The 19,411-nt window shown below is 43.1% G+C and overlaps 1 protein-coding gene across 2 annotated transcripts in view; it reads right to left on the bottom strand.

Annotated features, from left to right (window-relative positions):
* The window catches only part of GAB3 (GRB2 associated binding protein 3), a 56,409-nt gene that overhangs the window by 14,309 nt on the left and 22,689 nt on the right, over positions 1 to 19,411 (bottom strand). For both annotated transcript variants that reach the window (XM_060087259.1, XM_060087260.1), the window contains exons 2-6: positions 17,021 to 17,324; positions 14,764 to 14,950; positions 13,899 to 14,377; positions 1,905 to 1,960; positions 1,208 to 1,427 (exon numbers count right to left, since the gene is read on the bottom strand). In XM_060087259.1, the coding sequence (XP_059943242.1) occupies positions 1,208 to 1,427; positions 1,905 to 1,960; positions 13,899 to 14,377; positions 14,764 to 14,950; positions 17,021 to 17,324 (1,246 nt within the window). The remainder of the gene's footprint in view (positions 1 to 1,207; positions 1,428 to 1,904; positions 1,961 to 13,898; positions 14,378 to 14,763; positions 14,951 to 17,020; positions 17,325 to 19,411) is intronic.

The raw sequence follows: 19,411 nt of genomic DNA, 5'->3' as shown, positions 1-19,411 counted from the left end.
CACCTCCATCACTAGGTCTTTTAGAGCTCTAACATCCAACGTGGTAGCCACTAGCCACATGTGGTTATTGAAATTTAAATACATTAAAATTAAATGAAATTTAAAAATTCAGTTCCTCAGTTGCACTGGCCACGTTTCACTTGTTCAACAGCCACATTTTCTTCATTACAGAAAGTTCTGTTGCACAGCATTGCTACAGAAAAGTCACTGAGCAAAACAACAGTATCTACCTCAAAGTTACAGGTCCCTGTGAAATGGTTTCTGGCCAGCCTGAATGGCTATTTCCTCTAAAGCTCACGAGACAGGGTCTGTTCTCCTATTTAGTACCTATTGAATAACTCTTTTTCTTCCAGGTGGTTTGGACATATCTTTCTCCCTGCTTGCTTCCTCATCTGTGCCTCCCCCAGAAATGTGATTTGACTCGAATTGAAGAGAGGGAGGCTGGAGTGGACTGGGCATAAGCAGACGACTTAGTTCTAGCTCTGGGCGTGGCCACCTGAAGCAGCAGAGGCGGCGATGGAGTCAATGGACTGTCAGGGGTCACGGTCACGGTACCAGGTATTTCCTTGGAATCGCCCAGCCCTACTGGGCAGGTGACGACGAGCGAAAAAGGAAGTTAGCAAGTTACTCTGACCTGCTTTTGCTCGTCCCCTCTTCGCCCTCCTCCCTGCCTGTTCCGGCTACTCACCTCCACATGCCCCCGCCCCACACACCTCTTCTGCCAGGCACTAGCAGGGCACTGAGCGACGTGGCATACGACCAGGTCTACATTCAGGAATCAGTGTCAAAGGCCATTCTTGGCTGCCTTACACAAGGTGGACACTGTGATTACATTTAAGTGCTGTCTAAACAAAGAGAGGCCAGGTGGGTTCCATTCTCACCCATCCTCACTTATTTCTGGGACTTTGTTAGGGAAGCAGCCAAAGATGAGTCCTCTGGAATGAACTTGGCTTCAGAGGCTGCATTTGCCAGGCCACAGTGATTGCAAGTCCCCCGGTTCCTTTTATCCTTAGGATCTGGGGCAGAAGGGCTCCTCAGCCCTCCCCACTCAATCCCAGCCATTTCTCCCTGCCCTTGTGCTTCCCAGGCCTCTGGGCTGGTTTCTCTAGTGTCCCCTTCCCAGAGATGGTCAGGACGGAAGCTTTTCCACACGGCCACCAGACCTTGCTCCCCAGTCCCGCACAGCAGGCCTGGGGAAGTGACTTACATTTCCTCTGAGGCTTGAGATCTCTATTCACGGGGGGAGGCTCCAGGTCCGCCGGGAGCTCGGGCAATGGGCTGGAGATGCTTCCTGAGCTCATTTGGATGTAGTCGTCAGGGCTGCAGTGGGGTCCGAGAGCAGAGGCGGTGGCCTGGGGGCTCATGGGCATGTAACTGTCCTCAGTGCTGGCAGAACCCGGAAGGGACATCGGGAAGAACCTGCACGGCTGCAAGGGAAAGCACAGAATAGCCATGGAAACTGCTTCCAGTGGGCAGCCTCGGCTGCACATGGCATTTCAGTTGCAGATTATCCAAGAATGACTTTGAATTTTCTTAGGAAAGTCAGACAAGCCTCTAACTCAAGCTCTGCCGCTGGACTTATCATGTGAGGTAGGTGATGACTCGCCTAGATCTCATGCTGGAAGACAGAGGTTAATGAATTTATGCAAATGCTTTAAGTATCATGTGATGACTTCAGCAGGTACCCCAAGTTTGGGGAAGCATCTGGACCATTAGAACTGGCAGGGTCCTCACAGCACACAAAGTCCAGTAGCTCCCAGACAAGTGTAAGCCTTGATGGGAGACTGGAGGGCTCCTCAGAGACTCACAGTGCTGTCTCGAAAGACATCATGGGAACATAAATAGGTCAGGGTATTTTTTTTGGTAAAAATTGAGGCTGAAAGAAACTCAAGTACCAAACTTACCAAATTTAAACTTAGCCGCTTATCTCGGTGTCTTAAAGATTGGCCTTCTACATCACCTGCAAGAAACAAGCAGGGTGGTGAAAAATGCGGACAACATCAGTTGAAACTAGGCTCCAAGTACCTATGCGCCTCAGGGCCCTGTGTGCAGCTCCAGAGAGGGAGAGAGACTTGCTATTGAGTCTAGCTGGGCAGTCAGAACACCTTCCCCCCACAGATGGAAAGCGGACCAGATTTTGAAGAGGTTGCTGTATGACGGCTTCAGTTCTCTCTGTGAACTGGGGAGAGTCAGAGCAAGTAATTAACAAATGCTCGTTGCATTTGTTACATGAATCTTCTGCACTTAGAGATGGTAGAGACAGAGCTGGAGGTTTGAGGAGAGGGGAGCAGGCATGAAATAGCCCTTGTGATGAGCAGGAGCACGGGGTGAATAAAAGCCTTTGCAGAGCAGCAGCGCGAATCGGTGACCATGAACTTCTGAAGCAAGAGTCAGCGCCTCAGGAACAGATCCGGAGAGAGGGGAGAGCTGGATGAATCCAGGATCAGACATTTGTGAGACGGATGTGACATAAACTTAGAATAGCTGTTGAACTGAAATAGGAGATGTCCAGAAGGTAGCAAGATATATGGGCCTAGATTCAAATGAGACCTGCTTAGAGATGACAGTCAAAACCTAAGAGTAGAGGAGATGATCTAGGTTGTAAATGTTGAGAAAAGTTTAAATATAAAATCCTAGAGACTCTCAATATTCAAAGAGTAGGAAGATGAGCACTGGCTCATGTTGAGAGAGAGCAAGTGGAGAAGGAGGAAAGTCAGGGGCCCCGGACTGCAAGAGCCCACAGGAGGAGATGGTGGCTGGTGGTGGGGAACACCACCAAAATGGGCCCTCAGCACGTGGGGACCAGAGCAAAATGTCCTCCTAGAACTTAGACATGTGAAAAGCCAGGCTGCCTCTGAGAAATAAACTGAAGAGTCAACATCATCTTAAAGCAAGAGAATAACTCCCAGCTCAGAAAGATGTGATGGAGATTGATGGAATTAAGACCAGACACTATCAAACTCTTACAGGAAAACATAGGCAGAACACTCTCTGACATAAATCACAGCAAGATCCTTTTTGACCCACCTCCTAGAGAAATGGAAATAAAAACAAACAAATGGGACCTAATGAAACTTAAAAGCTTTTGCACAGCAAAGGCAACCATAAACAAGACGAAAAGACAACCCTCAGAATGGGAGAAAATATTTGCAAACAAAGCAACTGACAAAGGATTAATCTCCAAAATATACAAGCAGCTCATGCAGTTCAATATAAAAAATAAAAAATAAAAAAATGGGTGGAAGACCTAAATAGACATTTCTCCAAAGAACACATACAGATGGCCAAAAAACATGAAAAGATGCTCAACATCACTAATTATTAGAGAAATGCAAATCAAAACTACAATGAGGTATTACTCACACCGGTCAGAATAGCCATCATTAAAAAGTCTACAAATAACAAACGCTGGAGAGGGTGTGGAGAAACGGGAACCCTTATGCACAGTTGGTGGGAGTGTAAATTGATACAGCCACTATGGAAAATAGTATGAAGGTTCCTTAAAAAACGAAAATTAGAGCTGCCATGTGACCCAGCACAGCAATCCCACTCCTGGGCATATACCCAGAGAAAAACATAACTCAAAAAGGGGCATGCACCCCAATGTTCATTGCAGCACTATTTACAATAGCCAGGACATGGAAGCAACCTAAATGTCCATCAACAGAGGAATGGATAAAGAAGATGTAGTACATATATACAATGGAATATTAGCCATAAAAAGGAATGAAATTGGGTCATTTGTAGAGACATGGATGGACCTAGACAGTGTCATACAGAGAGTGAAGTAAGTCAGAAAGGGAAAGACAAATATCACATATTAACCCATATATGTGGAACCTAGAAAAATGGTATAGATGATCCTATTTGCAAAGCAGAAATACAGACACACATGTAGAGAAGAAACGTATAGACACCAAGGGGGAAGGGGGGTGTGGGATGAACTGGGAGATTGGGATTGACATATATACACTATTGATGTTATGTGTAAAATAGATAACTAATGAGAACCTACTGTATAGCACAGGGTAACCTACTCAATGCACTGTGGTGACGTGAACGGGAAGGGAGTCCAAAAGGGAGGGGGCATATGTATATGTATACAGCTGATTCATTTTGCTGTGCAGTAGAAACTAACACAACATTGTAAAGAACTATTCTCCAATAAACATTAATTTTACGAAATATTGAAATCATAATCCAAGAAAAGGTCCACAAATAAAGTAACACTTGAATCTAATATTGAAAGGGCCCATCAAGTACCTGGAATAAATAAATGGTCAATTCTACCCAGAATGTAAAATCTATTAAAACATTATATCAATAATAATGACAGAATGAAACAGATGAATTAAATAACCAGCTCAAAGCCAAAAAAGAACAATAGAGAAAATGAAAAGAAATGATAAAATAAAGATAAAAGCAAAAAATAATAGAGTACAGAGAAATAGTGGAATTAATTTTAAAAAATCAAAATCTTGGTTTCCTGGGGAAGAAAATTAACCTAAAGGCAACCGACTAGCCAATCTAATCAATAAAAGAGGGGGGCACAAATATCCAAAATAAGAATTGACAAGGAAAAAATTATCATTGAAACAGAGGAATTTTTTTAAAAGAGACAATTCTGCATGCCTTTACACAAATAAATTTTAAAATCTAGATGAAATGGATAATTTTCCAAAAAATACACTACAGCAAAATTGACACAAAGAATTTCCAAAGAATAAAATAGACAAAGTTACGAAGATCAGATGGTTTCAACAGACAATTTTACCAAAACTTCAAAGACCAGACAGTCCCAATGCTTCACAAATTTGTTCAAGAGTTTAGGAAATCAAGGAATATTTCTAATTCTTTTTATGATGCAAGTATAACTTTGGTAGCTAAACCTGATATACATAAAATATATCAGAAAAGTACAGACTAAGATCACTTATGATTAACAATGCAAAAATCCTAAATAAAATATTAACAAATGTCACACCCTCTTTGAACCATTACTGTAAAACTTCTCACTACCCTCTCCAAGTTGGGACACACAGTTTTAAGGGCATTCGCCTGCTGCAGCTCCCTTTGCCTGGCAAAGCAATAAAGCTATTCTTTTCTACTTCACTCCACAAAAATATTAGCAAACAGAGGAAGGTGGTATTACTGGAATGGCTGAATGAGGAGCTCAGAAAAGCCATTCTCCAAAAAACAATTATACAAGTGTACAAAACTATTTTTAAAAAGTCAAGCACAACTATCTGGGGACTCTGAAAATTTACCAAAAGCATACAACAAAATTGTTGTATATTATACTGGGAAGGATTTATTGAAGAAATGAAAAACAACTACTGGAATCCGGTAAGAACACTGAGAATCTGTGGCATTTTAGCTTGGGGTGCTCCCATACCCCTCACCAGCTCACTCAGAAGTAGTTCTACCAGGGCAAGGCAAGTCGTGAAGACCAGAAGCTTCTTTGCCAAAGGGGTCTAATTTGATTTGGATCAAAGCATATAAAAAACTCCATTCCTCTAGGTACTAGCAAAAGCATACCAACAATTCATTTCATTGGGGTTCCAGGAGAAAAGAGAGAGAAAAGCATTGAAAATGTATTTGCAGAACATATGGCTGAAAACTTCCCAAACCTAAAGAAGGAAACAGATATCCTGTTTCCTTCCTGTACAGTAAGCACAGAGGGTCCCAAACAAAGTGAACCCAAACAGACTCACACCAAGACATATCATAATCAAATGGCAAAAGTTAAAGATAAAGAGATAATTCTAAAAGCAGCAAGAGAAAAATAGTCATTTACAAGGAAATCCCCATAAGGCTATATCAGCTGATTTCTCTGCAGAAACTTTGCAGGCCAGGAGAGAGTGGAGTGATAGATTCAAAGTCCTAAAAGGGAAAAACCTGCAACCTAGGATAATCTACCCAGCAAGATCATCATTTAGGATTGAAGGAGAGATAAAGAGCTTCTCAGACAAGCAAAAACTAAAAGAGTTCATCAATACTAAACCTACCCTAAAAGAAATGTTAAAAGGCCTTCTCTAAGCAGAAAAGAAGGAAAAATCTATAGGAAAAGGAAAATCCCACTAGGAAAGGCAAATATATAGTAATGACTAAGGATCAACCACTTAAATAAGCCAGTACAAAGATTACAGTACAAAAAATTATAAAATCAACTATAACTACAATAAAGAGTTAAGGGATAGACATGAAGATGTAAAATATGACATCAAAAACGCAAAATGTGGGGGAAGGGAGTAAAAAATGTAAATCTTCTAGAATTTGTTTGAATTTAAATGACTATCAGTTTAAAACAAGTAGATACAGTTATAGGTCAACATATATGAACCCAATGATAACCACAAACGAAAAACCTACAATAGATACACAAAGACTAAAAAGAAAGGAACACAAACATAAACTAAAGAAAATCATCAAACCACAAGGGAAGACACAAAAAGAAGAAGAAATGAACAGAGAAGACCTACAAAAACAACCGAAAACAAGCAATAAAATGGAAATAAATACATATCTATCAATAATTACTTTAAATGTCAATGGGCTAAATGCTCCAATCAAAAGACATAGGCTGGGGCTTCCCTGGTGGCACAGTGGTTGAGAGTCCGCCTGCTGAGGTGGGGGACACGGGTTCTTGCCCCGGTCCGGGAAGATCCCACATGCTGTGGAGCGGCTGGGCCCATGAGCCATGGCCACTGAGCCTGCATGTCCAGAGCCTGTGCTCCACAACGGGAGAGGCCAAAGCAGTGAGAGGCCTGCGTACCAAAAAAAAAAAAAAAAAGACATAGGCTGGCTGATCAGATTAAAAACAAGATTCTTCAATATGCTACCTACAAGAGACTCACTTCAGGGCTAAAGACACACAAAGACTGAATGTGAAGGGATGGAAAAGAATATTTCATGCCAACAGAAATAACAAAAAAAGTGGGAGTAGCAATACTTCTATCAGACAAAACAGACTTTAAAACAAAAGCTATAACAAAAAACAAAGAAGGACACTATATAATGATAAAGGGATCGATAAAAAAAAGAGGATATTACACTCATTAACAAATATGCACCCAATACAGGAGCCCCTAAATATATAAAGCAAATACTAACAGACATAAAGGAAGAAATTGACAGTAACACAAGAATAGTAGGGGACTTTTACATCCCACTGACATCAATGGACAGATCATCCAGACAGAAACTCAGTAAGGCAACAGTGGTCTTAAATGACACAATAGACTGGTTGGACTTAATAGATATCTACAGGACATTCAATCCAAAAACAGCAGAATACACATTTTTTCAAGTGCACATGGAATGTTCTCCAGGATAAATCACATGCTAGGCCACAGAACAAGTCTCAACAAATTTAAGAGGATAGGAATTATATCAAGTATTTTTCCAACAACAGTATGAAACTAGAAATCAATTATAGAAAGAAAAATAGGAAAAGCACAAATGTGTGGAGACTAACCAATATGCTAATAAAGATCAATGGGTCAATGAAGAAGTCAAAGAGGAAATCAGAAAATAACTTGAGACAAGTTAAAATGGAAACACAACACTCCAAAATCTATGGCATGCAGCAAAAGCAGTTCTAAGAGGGAAGTTTACAGCAATACAGGCCTTCCTCAAGAAACAAGAAAAATCTCAAATAAACAACCTAACCTACCATCTAAAAGAATTAGAAAAAGAAGAACAAACAAAGGCCAAAGTCAGCAGAAGGAAGGAAATAATAAAGATCAGAGAGGAGATAAATAGAGATCAAAAAACAATAGAAAAGATCAATGAAACCAAGAGCTGCTTTTTTGAAAAGATAAACAAAATTCATAAACCTTTAGCCAGGCTCACCAAGAAGTAAAGAGAGAGGGCCCAAATTAACAAAATAAATGAAACAAGAGAAATAACAACTGATCCCACAGAGATTTAAAAAATCATAAAAGAATAGTACAAATAGTTAATGCCAAAGAATTGGAAAACCTAGAAGAAATGGACAAATTTCTAGAAATATACAACCTGCTAAGACTGAAACAAGAAGAAACACACAATTTGAACAGACCAGTCACTAGTAGTGAAAATGAATTTGTATTAAAAAAAACCCCAAAACTCCCAGAAAATAAAACTCCAAGGCCAAATGGCTTCACAGGGGAATTCTAACAAACATATAAAGAAGAACTAATACTTATCCTTCTCAAACTATTCCAAATAATTGAAGAGGACAGAACACTCCCAAATTCATTCTACAAGGCCACCATCACCTTGATACCAAAACCAAACAAAGACACTACAAAAAAAAGAAAATTACAGGTCAATATCTTTGATGAATATAGATGCAAAAATCCTTAATAAAATATTAGCAAACTAAATCCAACAATATATAACAAGGATCATATACCATCAAAGAATCAAGTTGGATTTATTCCAGAAACACAAGGATAGTTCAATTTTCGCAAATCAATCAATGTGATACACCACATTCACAAAAGGAAGGATAAAAATCACATGATCATCTCAATAGATGCAGAAAAATCATTTGACAAAATTCAACATCCATTCATGATAAAAACTCTCTTCAAGGTGGGTATAGAGGGAACATATCTCAACACAATAAAGGGAGTTTATGACAAGCCCACAGCTAACATTATACTTAACGGTGAAAAGTTGAAAACCTTTCCTCTGAATTCAGGAACAAGACAAGGATGCCCACTCTGACCACTTCTGTTTAACAGAGTATTGGAAGTCCTAGAGACAGCAGCCAGACAAGAAATAGAAATAAAAAGCAACCAAATTGGAAAGGAAGAAGTAAAACAGTCAGTATTTGCTGATGACATACTTTATATAGAAAACCCTAAAGTCTCCACAAAAAACTATTAGAACTAATAAATGAATTCAGCAAAGTTGCAGCATACAAGATTAATATACAGAAATCTGTCATATTTCTATACACTAATAATGAACTATCAGAAAGAGAAAGCAAGAAAATGGTCCTGTTTAAAATCGCATCAAAAAGAATAAAATAACCAAGAATAAACTTAACCAAGGAGGTGAAAGACCTATACTCTGAAAACTATACAACACTGATGAGGGAAACTGAAGATGATACAAACTAATGAAAAGATATCTTGCGCTCTTGGATTGGAAAAATTAATATTGTTAAAGTGTCCATAGGACCCAAAGCAATCTACAGATTTAATGCAATCCCTATCAAAATGCCCATATTTTTCACAGAACTGGAACAAATAATCCCAAAATTCATATGGATTTTGACCCTGAGTGAAACTATGAAAGACCCTGAAATGCCAAAGCAATCCAGAGGAAAAAGAACAAAGCAGGAGGCATAACCCTCCCAGACTTAACACAATGCTACAAAGCTACATTAATCAAAACAGAATGATAGTGCCACAAAAACAGACACATAGATCAATGCAACAGAATAGAGAGCCCAGAAATAAACCCACACACCTATGGTCAATTAATCTACAACAAAGGAGGCAAGAATATACAGTGGAGAAAAGACAGTCTCTTCAATAAGTGGTGCTGGGAAAGCTGGACAGCTACATGTAAAACAGTGAGATTAGAACATTTCCTCACACCATATACAAAAATAAACTCAAAATGGATTAAAGACCTAACTGCAAGACCTGAAACCATAAAACTCCTAGAAGAGAACATAGAACACTCTTTGCCATAAATCATAGCAATATTTTTTGGATCCAACTTCTAAGGAAAAGAAATAAAAGCAAAATAAACAAACAGGACCTAATTAAACTTAAAAAGCTTTTGCACAGCAAAGGAAACCACCAACAAAACAAAAAGCAACCTGCAGAATGAGAGAAAATATTTGCACATGATATGACCAACAAGGGTTTACTATTCAAAATATATAAACAGCTCATAAAACTCAATGTCAAAAAAACAAACAACCTGATTTAAAAATGGGCAGAAGAAGTGAATAGACATTTTTCCAAAGAAAACATACAGATAGCCAACAGGCACATGAAAAGATGCTCCAAATTTCTAATTATTAGAGAAATGCAAATCAAAACCACAATGAGGTATCACCTCATACCTGTCAGAATGGCCATCATCAAAAAGGCAACAAATAACAAAGGCTGGTGAGGATGTGGATAAAAGGGAACCCTTGTACACTGTTGGTGGAAATGTAAATTGGTGTAGTCACTATGGAAAATAGCATGAAGGTTCCTCAGAAAACTAAAACTAGAGCTACCATATGATCCAGCAATCCCACTGCTGGGCAAATATCAGGAAAAAATGAAAACTCTAATTCGAAAAGACACATACACCCCAATGTTCACAGCAGCAGTATTTAAAATAGCCAAGACATGGAAGCAACCTAAGTGTCCATCAACAGAGGAATGGATAAAGAAGATGTGGTACATATATACAATGGAATATTACTCAGCCATAAAAATGAATGAAATTCTACCATTTGTAGTAATGTGGATGGCTCTTATGCTTAGTGAAATAAGTAAGTCAGACGGAGAAAGACAAATACTGTATGATATCATTTGTATGTGGAATCTAAAAAATAAAACAAATAAATGTATTATAGCAAAATGGAAGCAGACTCACAGATATAGAGAACAAACTAGTGTTTACCACTGGGGAGAGGGAAAGGGGGAGGGGCAAGATAAGGTAGGGGATTAAGAGGTATAAACTACTATGTGTAAAATAGATAAGCAACAAGGATATATTGTACAGCACAGGGAATTATAGCCATTACTTTGGAATAACTTTTTTTTTTTTGGCCATGCTGCGCAGATTGCAGGATCTCAGTTCCCCAACCAGGGACTGAACCCGGGCTCCGGCAGTCAGAGCGCCGAGTCCTAACCACTGGGCTGCCAGGGAAGTCCCTGTAATAACTTTTAACAGAGTATAATCTGTAAAAATACTGAATCACTATGCTATACACCTGAAACTAATATAATATTGTAAACCAACTATACTGCAAAAAATAATTGGCCAGTGAAGTTCTTCACGTTAACAGGATAAAGGAGAAAAAAATCACATGATCATAAAATGTTTCAATAAATTCAATACCTTTTCATGATTTTAAAAAATAACATTTGGCAAAGTAGGAATATCAGAGAATGTCCTTAATCTAATGAATGGTGTCTATAAAAGTCTGCTGCAAACCACATTAGAATGGTGAAACACTGGAAGCTTTCCATGTGAGATCGGGAATAAGACAAGGGTCCCTGTTATTAATACTACTATTCAAAGATGTCCTGGCCTCCTACCCCAAGCAGTGACGTAAGAAAAAGAAAATGAAAGATATGTTATAAAAGAAAAACAAAGTTATTAGTATTTGCATGTGATATGATTGTATACAAAGAAAATGCAAATAAATATATAGTTTAGAAAAGGTAGATACAAAATCAAAATATAAAGCTAATTTATTTGATTGCAACAGCAAAGAAATTATTTAAAGTAAAATACCGTTGGCACTCACGTAAAAAATAACAAATGCATGGGAATACATTAATGAGATATGCAAGATTTCACTAAAAACCATATAAATTACAGACAGAAGTAAAATAGGAAGGGGAATTCCCTGGTGGTTCAGTGGTTAGGACTCTGCGCTTTCACTCCTAGTTGAGAGTATGGTATTGGGGGAGGGGGAATTGGATGAAGGTCTGAAGGTGGTCAAAAAGTACAAACCTCCAGTTCTAAGATAAATAAGTACTAGGGATGGAGTGCAGGACAAGATAAATATAAATAACAGTGCTGCATGTCATATACGAAAGCTGTTAACAAGAGTAAATCCTAAGAGTTCTCATCAGAAGGAAATATTTTTTCTATTTGTTTAATGTTGTATCTACATGAGATGATAGATGCTCACAAAACTTACTGTGGTCATCATTTCACGATGTGTGTAAGTCAGATCATTCTGTATTCCTTAAACTCATACAGTGCAGTACGTCAATTACATCTCAATAAAACCGGAAGAAAAATAAAAGAAGGATAAGGGATGTAGGCACGATAGATCCCAGTGGGCATTGCACGCTATGCTAAGAAATTTAGATTTTATCCCAAGTGCGAAGAGAAGTCGTCAGATTGGTTTTTAGCAAGGAACTGACTATCTGATTTACATTTTTTAAGAGACCACTTGACTTCGTGTGGAGAACAGATTAGAGGCAGGCAAGAATGGTGGTGGTGTGATCTCAGGATAACGAGTTGTATTGCAGTAAATATATTCAGATTTCATTTATGCTTTAAAAAGAAGAGATAGTATGTATTTCTGTATTGTTTAATTGTTTCCAGAAATTCTTCCTATTCGACATTGTTTGGGCAGAACCAACAAGGTGGCTGAATCCCAAAATCGTCATGAAATCAAGAAATTAAACCATGACGACTTGGAGAGCAAGCAGCTGAATGCAACAGAATGTGCTGCACTTGGAAAAAAGTGACGACTGACAACACAACCCCCGCTTGTGTCATTTCACTGAGACTCATCAGCTGAATAAGAGGTGAGATCCATCAACAAACTGGGTGACGATGACACCAGCTTGTCTCTCTTTGACAAGGACACCTTGGAACACGGTGACAATGAGCCAGCCTCGGGGTGGGGTGACTTCCCTGGTCGCCAAGGCGGGGCATGAATGTCGTGGTTACCTTAACCTTTTCTATAAGTTGTACCAAAGCACCCACTTAAGTTCTTTCATTTCTACTATTCCTTACAATAAAATAATTTAGTAGCCCCTCCCCCCACCAAAAAAAAAGAGTGGCAGTGGTGCTGGCCGCAGCAGGGGGCCCGATGGGAGACAGCAGAGCTGAGACGCAGGCTCCGCGCCACGGGCACTTCACCGATGGCAGAGGGGGGCTGGAGAGCCTCGGGGACAATCGAGGCTGCCAGGTCACTGGAGCCCCACGAGGATGATGACGAACCTGACCCCACTCTGCCGCCGCCGCCTACAGACATCGGTTCCTGGGGGAGCTCCATGGGGAAGGCAGAACAATCCATGGGACGCGTCCCCTCTGCCTTATCACAGCCATTTGGCTTCCATCCAGCACTGTTGTTTTGGTCTTTGTTTCATGGTCAAAACCTCTATTTCCATGAGTTTTAGCCTTTGTTTACCTTCGTGTAAAAGAATCCAACGTTTGGATGGAGATAGAGAAGAGGAGAGGGGAGAGAGAGGGAGAGAGGGAGGGAGGGAGGGAGGGAGAGAAAGGAAGAGGGAGAGGGAGTGAGGGAGAGAGATAGGGGGAGGGAGGGAAGGAGAGAGAGAAAGGAAGAGAGAGAGCGCGCATGCAAGGCAACCCTGTGAGAATCAACAGAGTTCCAGAAAAAGGCCAAACAGGGACCAAGCTGATAGGGCTAGGTTAGAATTACCTTGATGGTGATAGCTTGGCAAAAAGCCACATCACTTCAGCCAGGTAGAATTTGGAAAGAACATGTCAGGTGGGATGATGGATGAGGCTGATTGGATTGTTGAAAAATGGAGACAAGAGGTATGGTCTCCCACCTCAGCGCTCAGTCTGCATGTGAAAGGAAACGGATGGAACTGGGCCCAGCTGAGGCAAAAGACACCGCCTTCTGTACCAAGTGGATCCTGGAGTGGCTCCAAACAAACAGCAGGAGCATGGTCTCAGGTGGGGAGCCCATCGTGTGGGCAAGGGCATGACTAGGGGACCAGGGATCTGACCTCTTTCAGCGTCTACAAGGACCCACGTATACCTCTCCCGGCGGGGCGGGTGGGGAGCCTGGGAGTGAGGGCTGCTGCTTGGGGTATGCGCTTCCACCCAGAGCCTGACCGTGCCGGGACACTGGACTGGCCTGAGCAAAGGACGCTGGACAATGTCCTCATGTGGACACAAGGAGGCAAGAGAAGCCAGGCTTCTCTCGGTAGTGAAGTGTAGCATCGGACACTTACCTTTCCAGGTTCTCATGTTCTCTAAGCCAGAGAGAGAGATTCTTCTCGGTACCACAGTGCCTTCTGGCTTCTTGATGCTACTGGGCCCACCGCACAGGAGCTGGTCCTCGTGGCGCCGTTCAGAGAGATGGCTTGGCTTAGGGGGGCGGGGAGGTGGCGTGTTGGACATAACATCTAGTTCTTTTACCCCATAGGGCAAGGAAGCTTGGTTTTGATCTACCTGGATGGTGGAGTTTAAGGAAGTTTCCAGCACTGGTAAAGAAAAGTGGTCCCTGGACGGGCCATTGACATCTCTCGTCCAGATCAGGGCAGCCGGGGGCCTCGTGGAAGGGGCCTCTTGAGAACTGTTCCCAGGGCGTGAGAGGCAGGCCAGGTTCCCGGAGGACAGTGGCTGCGGGCCGTCCACAAAAACGTCGTCGAAGGACACCTGTTCCAGTGAACGCTCCGAGTTTGACCAGCTGTCACATCTGGTGGGGAGACTGAGGGAAGAAAAGCACATACATTTGACTGAGAGGCAGCAAGTCCCCGGCAGCGGTAGTCGGTACTGCTACACCCTTGGCACCCAGCCACCCATGCCTCTAATGTCGCCTCTACAACACTCGGTGACACCAAGCCCTTGATGCTGGGGAAAAAAATGGCTCGTTGATTTTTTCCATCCTCTAAGTGTAAGATACGTATGAAAATGCAAGGTTAGAAAGGAAAGCCACAGTGCTGAAATGCATGAGTCATTCTGCTTGGTGTGCCACAAGCTTCGGCCTCGGTAGTGGTTGATAGGGATCTGTCCCTGCCCTGACGGCAGCAGGAAGAGAGGGCAGTGTACATACACCCACTAGAAGATGCTACAGCTAAACGGCCGGAGGCGTACCTGGCGTGGTGCAGTCTTCCCGTCTCGCAGTTGGATAGAATCAGATAATCAGGAAGGAAGAGAAACTCTGACTCACTTCCGGTTTCCTCAGTGGCTACAGTACTAGTGCTTGGGTCATCTCTTGGCAGGGAGCTGGCGGCAGAGGGCTGCACGCAGGAAGGCGCACGAGAGCCACTCTCCACACAATCTGCAGGAGAAATCATTTCCCAGCTGAACGTTTAAGAATGGCTAGAACACAGTTCCTCAAATGGCATCTAAGAGGCCAAAGAGAAGATGCAAATCACAGCTGGTGTTTGTACTGACGGAGACCATTTCCCCAAGCTATAAACAATGTCTGGGGAAGAAGGCCAATGTTCCAAGAGTGAAGTGCTGAATCAATTAAGAGCAAAAAACCCAAGGACTCTTGGCCTAAAAATCTGCAGTTAGATAGTCTACACACAGCCTCTTCATGGCCCTCGGCCACAGCTCTGCATCACTGTTTATTCACTCAACAAATATACTTACATTTTATATATATGTAAACACACACATATTTATGCATAACAAATATATGTACACAGACTTACATAAGCATTTGTGCACATATGCAGACATGCATATGTAGATATATGTCTATTTATGTCTATATAGATACCTACTCTTGCACCTACTATGTGCCTGGAACCGCTCTAACTCTACCCTCACAGCGTTAATGATTGACTGTTAGTGATGTCTAAGAAAAGGAATGAAAGAAATAAAGAGTTGTGATGGCTGGTAAAGTCCACATTCATAAACTCCCAATGAAATTCCTGCTTCTATTTCCCTTTTGAACCCAGTTGGCAGGAATTCAGGATTCCTGAGTCAGAGTGGTCCAGAACTGCCTGGGTTCAAGTCCAGGCTCTAGTATCTAGCTGTCCTGACCTTGGGCAAGTTACCTGCTTGCTCCAAGCTTCCTCATCCGTAAAGTGCTTATGCTCATAGTACATATGCCACAGAATCGGTCTGCGGATGAGACGAGCTAAAACAGGCCTGGTTCTCAGATGAAGAGGAGTTAGCCCCTACATCGTCGTCAAAACTGAGGGGGGCTACAGGGAACAAAAGAGGTCATGGGGGGTTCTGGCTTCCTCCAACTTCAGGCCAGAGCTTTCTGTTTTCTGCCTGGTGCCTTACTTGCTTCTGTTCCCCTTAGGATATTGGGACACATGTTATGTACCTATATTTTAGCATAACTCCCAGATGAGGAAACAAACAGAGGAGACACATAACATGACACAAAAATATGTATCTAGTGTGGGCTGAATGTATGGACTGGGGTGAAGAGTGAGCAGCGGTGTGACCGAGTAGCTTCACTTAGTAAGCTTCCCTGGGTCATGAAAAGAAAAGAACTTTGCTGGCAGGAAGCACACACACCCTCACGTCTGTCTAAAGAGGGATGCAACTCTGACTCTTCCGCGCCACCTAGCGTTAGAATGTGGGTATTTCAGTGGAAGATGATAAGCATCAGTAAGGAGGGAAATGCTGAAGCAACTGTAGACCATGGGATTTAGGGGTAAGGTTCTGCCGGCTAGACTAAGAGACTAAAAGAAAGCAGATTCGAAGTCTCATAGTTTGAAGATCAGGGCATGGTGCCAGGGCCTCAAAAACAAAATCCGTGAAGGGGAGTTCACTGTAACCCCAAGTGCTTTATACCCAGTACATTATATAGAAAGGGTAGTGTGTGTGTGTGTGTGTGTGTGTGTGTGTGTGTGTGTGTGTGTGTGTGTGTGTAAAAGAGAGAGGGCAAGAGTGAGAGAAAAAGAGCCTCATGGGTCATTTGCTTCCACTGCCCAGAAATGGCTCACAGCAAACTTAGAGCTCATTTCCGTTGCAGAGACCTTGAGCCACTTGGAGATAAGAGGAAACGTTACCTGCCTACGACAAGTAGCTTAGTTCTGTCTTTCTACCTTCTAGTACTGAACAACGCAGTAGGCAACAGAAAAGCTGGAGTTCCTAGAATTTTTTAAAGACAGTGATATTTGATATTTCTAGAAAAACTGGCAGCAGCAGCATGGGGAAAATCAGAGCCGGACAGCACGTCCCCACCCACGTTTTGCTTCCACTGCAGCTCACCAGAGCAAAGCCAAGGTGAGGCTTTGAAGCCACCGAAGTGGCCCGTCACGCTCCGGGGGCAGCGCCCGTGGCTCGTGGCTCGGCCGCCGGGTCCTTTCCGGAGCTCCCTGGCACAAGCGCAGCGGCCCCCGCCCGCCCTTAGCCTCAGGAGCCCCCTGTCCCCTCTTACCTGCGCTGTCATCCAGGTGGCCGAGGTTGCAGACCTGACTGATGCTGTGCACCCACACCTGCATTTCTTCCTCCGTCTTGGCCACCAGATAGAACGTGCGAGATGCAGTCTTGACAACGAACACGAAATGGTTCTGGAATTCCTTACGAACGAAGCCCGGGCCCGCGTGCTTCCAGACAGCGCACTCGCTGAGGTCGATGGCGCGGATGGGCTTGCGGGCGCGCTGGCTGCGGTAGTACTCCAGGACGTCGCGGTCGCCGCTCAGGCGGCCCCGCCGCAGCACGAACCAGCGCCTGCGCCAGGCCTGTGGGGAGGCAAGTGGACACGGCTTCTCAGACTCCGCCGGCCGGACGAGGACAGCAGACAATGAGGACACCGCCCACCGTAACAGTGAGGCGCGAGGCCCAGCCGGCGGCGTTGTCTGAAAGGACCCGTGCAGCCTCTTCAAGTCGCCTTTCATCAGTGATTTTAATGATCGGTCATCACTGGGGAGGGTAGTGATGGGACTCACACCCCCAGGTCAATGAGAACTATGCAGTCATCACAAGTGATGCAGCAAAGGCATGCAGTACAAATTTATGTGTGCCCATGCTTTTTTAAAAAAAAACCAATAATGAAGAACAAGAAGGCAGCTTTCTTATCACTGTCTACCTCAAGCCAAAAGCCAGTATCATACACTCAAATCAGTGCCATCTAACGTGGTCATTTAACTTGTAGAGAATTGCTCAACCAGAAAAGAAAAATAGTGTACATTGGAGGGGAAAGGGGATTATCATTAGCTGAAGTTGATGTGATTGTCTTTCTATAAAATCCCCAATGAAGATTAAAATACAAGTAGAATTCTCAGAGAATTAAGTAACATGCTGGTTCTGTTTCCCATGGGAGAGACTGTTTTCTAAGGGCTTTACCATAACCTATTTCATCTCCAAAAACTATCCCATGGGACAGGTAACTATTTTTATGTCCATTTTATGTATGAAAACATTGAGGTTCGCAGAAATTCATGAGCCCAAGGTCACACAGCTACAAAGCTGTAGGAAGAGATTTGAACTCAAGTGAGGGTGGAAGGATCACTAAATATGAAGTAAAAAAAATAGAGAGAGGGGACTGTGGGCAATTCTTTAGAGATGTCTGATTGTAAAGGGGGAGAGCTCTGGGGTCCAGGGATTTTTTTAAAGATGGAAGACACTTCTGCATCCACCCCCTAGGTCAGCCCATCATAAAGGCTGGGGGCCCGGGCATGGGGCAGGCATTGTCTGGCCTAAAGCGGTCCTCTATTCCCTGCTGAGAAGCACCATAACAATAGGAAGAAACTGCCTTTAGTGCTGTAGGAATCTGGGAAAGAGCCAAGCCTTGAGGTCAGATGATCTGGCAAAGCTTACCATGACCAAAAAAGAAAAGAGAATGATGCTCTGCGTGCCACTACAGCTTCAGGTGTGCCTGACATGTTTATATGCCCACCGACTTTCATCCAGAGGCCGGGAGAAAAGGGAAAGGGCACCGTGTGCAGTGTTCTCGGCTCCCTCCCTGCCCAGGGGCTGGGAGATCTGAGGCAGCAGAGCATCTGATGAGGCCATGAAGGGGGAGAGGGGGCTCTCACACCCAACCTGCAATCATGGCTCAGAATTGAAAGCTGCTTTGAGGCCATGGCAAGAGGCAGCATCAGAAGGGTGGCGGTCACCCCACATGGGGTTGCGACAGAGAGGAGGAAACCCTGCCTTTAATGATGGGGTAAAGCTCTAAGGAGAGATCTGGCCACTTGGAAGAGGGACAAAGCAGTGTAATTAAGTCCTTGTTTTTAAGACGAGAGAAATAACAGCATGTTTGTAGGCTCCTGGGAGTGGTGGACGAGGAAGAGAAGCATTAATCATTCAATGAATTCCTGTCACAAAAACATGGTACTGGATGGGGTGGAAGGAGCTCCCGCATCACCGTCAGGATGAGAGAACGCCCTGGGGTGCCCGGGGTACCCCAAACTTTCCAAAGGCCACTTTGGTAGGGAAATGTGAAGAGGAACTTTGTTGTACTTCCCAAAAATGATTCTAAAAGAGGAAGTCAAATTGGATGCTGAAACAAGTTTCAAGTTAACTGCTCTTAGTTTGTTTGTTTGTTTTTTTTTTTTTTTTTTTTTTTTGCGGTACGCGGGCCTCTCACTGCTGCGGCCTCTCCCGTTGCAGAGCACAGGCTCCGGACGCGCAGGCCCAGTGGCCATGGCTCACGGGCCCAGCCGCTCCGCGGCACGCGGGATCCTCCCGGACCGGGGCACGAACCCATGTCCCCTGAATCGGCAGGCGGACTTCTCAACCACTGCGCCACCAGGGAAGCCCTGCTCTTAGTTTTATAGAAACACATTTCTTACCCTTTAATAATAGTGTTGGTGGGCGGGGGGGG

Source organism: Mesoplodon densirostris, chromosome X (assembly GCF_025265405.1).
Source record: "Mesoplodon densirostris isolate mMesDen1 chromosome X, mMesDen1 primary haplotype, whole genome shotgun sequence".
Lineage (NCBI taxonomy): Eukaryota > Metazoa > Chordata > Mammalia > Artiodactyla > Ziphiidae > Mesoplodon > Mesoplodon densirostris.
The sequence above is the reverse complement of the archived record's forward strand: the minus strand, read 5'-3'. Positions and strand labels throughout refer to the sequence as shown.